Source organism: Perca flavescens, chromosome 6, assembly GCF_004354835.1.
Source record: "Perca flavescens isolate YP-PL-M2 chromosome 6, PFLA_1.0, whole genome shotgun sequence".
In the NCBI taxonomy this organism is placed as follows: Eukaryota; Metazoa; Chordata; class Actinopteri; order Perciformes; family Percidae; genus Perca; species Perca flavescens.
Genome location: NC_041336.1, coordinates 5,164,381 through 5,169,380, shown reverse-complemented (window position 1 = coordinate 5,169,380; position 5,000 = coordinate 5,164,381). Strand labels below are relative to the sequence as shown.

The window sequence follows — 5,000 nt, the reverse complement described above, 5'->3', positions numbered from 1 at the left end:
ATGCTATCTGGAGGCAGCGGGAAGTGATCGCACCATTGACCAACAAAAACCTGGTCTAAAATCAATAACGCAGCATTTCATTGTTATTTTAACAGAGCATTAGTACAATGCTCCTATAGGCTCGTGCACAGCAGCGTGCACACTATGCTTGTTACACACACAGGGACACACAGCAACACACACACACACACACACACACACACACACACACACACACACACACACACACACACACACACACACACACACACACACACACACACACACACACACACACACACACACACAAGATTACAAATAAAAATATTGAGCAGCAAATCCTCCATCATAACAGCAATAATCCAAGGTCCAAACGCGCCTGACTTTTAAAGGGAATGGGAGATGATCTCTGATTGGTTGATTGCATATTACGCCCAAAACACACCCCAATAGCTTAGTTTAATTTTCGGAAAAAGCTACATTTTTTTATTGCCTACGTTGCTTAAAATTTCATCTCTTAAAAAACTAAACATTAAGTGCATTTAAGTGGCATATCACATTGTTTTTAAAGAAAACATTTTATGAAATGCAGTAACAACCTCAAACTAAGGCATACATTAAACATACATAAACATGACCTTAAGTTGTGCAACTTAACTTTCAGAACTACAAGTTTCAACCTGAGACTGATATGTATATAGGCCTATAAGTACATACAAGTTATACTTAACCTATTTTCATTTATATATTTTATTACAATGTCACACAGCTCTGTTACACTTATATTAGTAGATCGTTGTTCAGCTGTTTCTCCGTGAAGAGAGAGAGTGAGAGAGAGAAAATGGTGCGCAACAATCAGCTGTTTTTCCGGCTTTTTAGATCAGATTTTAGTCACCACTAACGTATGTTCTTGTCTCTGTCTTTTCGTGGAATGGAGGATTTAGTTAGACTCTGTGTTTTCTGTCGAGATGCCTAAGCACTGATGTCTATGTGCTATTATTATCGTGCTAAGCTAGTTCGATTTCGCAGTAGACACACTGTACAGAGTTTTCGTTTCAATTACTTTTTGAACTGACTCCAAACTTTGGACCCTTTCTGTTGTTTTCTCCAGCCTGTCTCTTCTCTTCTCTTCTCTTCTCCCCTTACGCTCTCTCTTCACGGTGGGCGACAGTTATAATCCTCCGTGCGGTAACACCATGAGCGATACAACGCTGGTAACATTAATTAAAAAAACGAAGCTTTGAGGCAAATCATGTTGCGTCGAGGAATTGTAGTAATCAAACTATTACTAAAAAAGGGCCACACGGAATCTGCGGACACAGAATAGACCTTTTTCATGGCAGACATGTTGACATTTCATAGTAGGAGAAGCACAGGTGTGTTCAAAACCATTACTGATGGCTGCATTCCACTTAGGAGAGGTCCTGGTATTAAACCATTACTGATGGCTGCATTCCACTTAGGAGAGGTCCTGGTATTAAACCATTACTGATGGCTACATTCCACTTAGGAGAGGTCCTGGTATTAAACCATTACTGATGGCTGCATTCCACTTAGGAGAGACCCTGGTATTAAACCATTACTGATGGCTACATTCCACTTAGGAGAGACCCTGGTATTAAACCATTACTGATGGCTGCATTCCACTTAGGAGAGGTCCTGGTATTAAACCATTACTGATGGCTGCATTCCACTTAGGAGAGACCCTGGTATTAAACCATTAATGATGGCTGCATTCCACTTAGGAGACCCTGGTATTAAACCCTGGTATTAAACCATTACTGATGGCTGCATTCCACTTAGGAGAGACCCTGGTATTAAACCATTAATGATGGCTGCATTCCATTAAACCATTAGATGGCTGCATTCCACTTAGAGACCCTGGTATTAAACCATTACTGATGGCTGCATTCCACTTAGGAGAGGTCCTGGTATTAAACCATTAATGATGGCTGCATTCCACTTAGGAGAGACCCTGGTATTAAACCATTAATGATGGCTGCATTCCACTCAGGAGAGACCCTGGTATTAAACCATTACTGATGGCTACATTCCACTTAGGAGAGACCCTGGTATTAAACCATTAATGATGGCTGCATTCCACTTAGGAGAGACCCTGGTATTAAACCATTACTGATGGCTGCATTCCACTTAGGAGAGGTCCTGGTATTGTTCATGCTGACTCTGAAATATCTTACTGGGACACTTGATGGAACTGAGCCATCGTTAAGGTGATCAGTTTCAGCTCTGCTTCTCCTACTATGACGAGTCACCATGTCTGCTGTGAATAAGGGCCATACCCTGCAGATTTTCCCCAGATTTGAAACTAATGCTACGTTTAAACGTTGCCGGCTATTTTCATAAAAGGACATTTCAACCTCTCCGTTTTCAAAAATAACATCGTGCACAGCTATCAGTTTTCAGAAAAGAGTTTGTTTACATGTCCCCGTCTGTGTGTGTGTGTGTGTGTGTGTGTGTGTGTGTGTATATATATATATATATATATATATATATATATATATATGCCATCAATGAAGGCCAAGAGCACGCCAGACCTGTAGGTGGCGGTGTAACGAGAAGCCCAAGCCCACGTTAGCCAATCAGAATCCCCAAAATAGCAACAAAAGCAACCAATCACCAAACCTCTTTCTCTCGGCTGCCTAAACCTCCGTTTGTCTCAGTTTACATGCAAACGTAGATCTCAAAAATCTCCTCTCTGGCCGGAAGTTTTTAGAAAGAAAGATTTCTCCGTTTGCGTGTAAACGAAGGGAAATGTCTCCGTTTGTAAAACCCTTGGTGTTCTCTCAATGAGCTTCATGAGGTAGTCACCTGAAATGGTTTTACCTTCACAGGTGTGCCTTGTCAGGGTTAATTAGTGGAATTATTTCCCTTATTAATAAAAAAGCAAAGGGTGGCTACTTTGAAGAATCTAAAATATAAGACATGTTTTGAGTTATTTCACACTTTTTGGTTAAGTACATAATTCCATATGTGTTCATTCATAGTTTTGGTGCCTTCAGTGAGAATCTACAATGTAAATAGTCATGAAAATAAAAAAGGAAACACATTGAATAAGAAGGTGTGTCCAAACTTTTGGCCTGTACTGTACGTGTAAACAGGGCCTAACTAAAATAAAAGTCAGAATGTTAACACATCTCCAACCCCAAGCAGAAAATCAGTCTCCGCCTCAGGGAGCAGATGACGAAGACAGAAAGAAAAACTAGGTACGAGTCCCGGCTGTTGTCGGTGCGTTACCTGGAAGTCCTGAGGGCTCCTGCCGATCTGGTTAACGTTGGGTAGCGAGCCGCCGTAGTACGGACCCTGACTCCTGGCGAGACGGAGCTTCTGGGCCTGAAGCTGACGGGTGGAAGACAAAGAGGAAGAGAAGAAGAAGAAGAAGAAGAAGAAGGCGTTAGCAGGTAGAAGAGTCGGCCAGTTTCACTCAACAGACTCGACAGAGTCAGGAACTGCACGGCCTATTTCTCGCTTAAAATGTTCTTTGAATTTCCGGAGAAAACAAACCCATGTGACCCTGTTCGTCCAATCAGCTGCCGGTTATCATTTCTTGGGCAACAATACAGATTAGCGCTGCCTGCTGCTATAGAAACGTAATACGTCTCCATAGCAGCAGGCGGCGCTAATCTGGCTTTTCTGTCGACTTTCGCTTATTCACCGTATCTCCCAGAGTTAGATAAGTCCATACATCCCTCCTCATCTCCATATTTGTCGTAACTCTGTCTGACGATTCCACCGCTAGCCTAGCTTAGCACAGATCCTGGAGGTAACCAGCTCCATCTAGCCTAGCTTTGGGGCCAGCTGATCGAGACAGACCGTGTGTGCACGGAGGGGAGGGGCTGTGTGTGTGTGTGTGTGTGTGTGTGTGTGTGTGTGTGTGTGTGTGTCCTATGTGAGAGAGACGCATGAGTGACAGAGCGACGGAGGAGAACAGGGAAAGGAAATGCAGCTGAATGAGTACTTGTTTTAAAAGGTCCAATTACATGCTGCTTTTTGGATGCTTTTATAGTGGTCCCCTAATACTGTATCTGAAGTCTCTTTTATATAGACCTTAGTGGTCCCCTAATACTGTATCTGAAGTCTCTTTTATATAGACCTTAGTGGTCCCCTAATACTGTATCTGAAGTCTCTTTTATATAGGCCTTAGTGGTCCCCTAATACTGTATCTGAAGTCTCTTTTATATAGACCTTAGTGGTCCCCTAATACTGTATCTGAAGTCTCTTTTATATAGACCTTAGTGGTCCCCTAATACTGTATCTGAAGTCTCTTTTATATAGACCTTAGTCGTCCTCACTTTAAAGGGTAACTACTGTTTTTTTTTTTTCCAACCTGGACCCTATTTCTTGTATGTTTTTGTGTCTAAGTGACTGATGGGAACAACAATCTGTGACATTGGTCCAGTATTAAGCGAGATCGGCGGCGAAACAAGCTACAATGTAAGTTAACAGGACAACTGTCCAGCTCGTATTTACCTTCATAAAAGTTCAGTTTTATTCTAAGTGTCTGACAACATTATGGAAATGATCCCTACAGAGATAGACCTTTTAAAACCACTTTAAGAGCTTTCTGTTTAACCAGAAACAGCTCTGAAGTCGCTAGCGCTAAACCCACCCGACTCCATTTAAAAAAACAATACTTTTAGCATGTATAGATCCAGCATGTTCTGACATGTAAATCTGTAAACTGTGTGTTTATTTCAGCCAAAACTAGAGTTGTGATGGTTGGAAAAGTGGAAAGACGACCCCAAAACGGCTTTTCATAGTTTTATTTGGTTTCTGTCGACTTTGAATGAAGTGTATTTTACAATGCTAAAATGACTGTTTGTTTACATGGAGTCTGGTGGGTTTAGCGAACGCAATTTCTCAGATGTTTTAATGTTCAAAAAAAGGATCTTACTCTTCAACAGAAAGGTCGACCTGCTTAGAAATACTTTCCACAATGTTGTCAGACACTTAGAATAATAATCTGAGTCTGTCAGCGGCTAAACGAGCACTTTTAGCGAAGG

At 41.6% G+C, this 5,000-nt stretch overlaps 1 protein-coding gene across 4 annotated transcripts in view; it reads right to left on the bottom strand.

The window, feature by feature from the left end:
• LOC114557972 (CREB-regulated transcription coactivator 2-like) overlaps positions 1–5,000 on the bottom strand; it is a 43,827-nt gene that overhangs the window by 23,728 nt on the left and 15,099 nt on the right. For all 4 annotated transcript variants that reach the window (XM_028581747.1, XM_028581748.1, XM_028581749.1 and 1 more), the window contains exon 2: positions 3,235–3,336. In XM_028581747.1, coding sequence (XP_028437548.1) covers positions 3,235–3,336 — 102 coding nt within the window. The remainder of the gene's footprint in view (positions 1–3,234; positions 3,337–5,000) is intronic.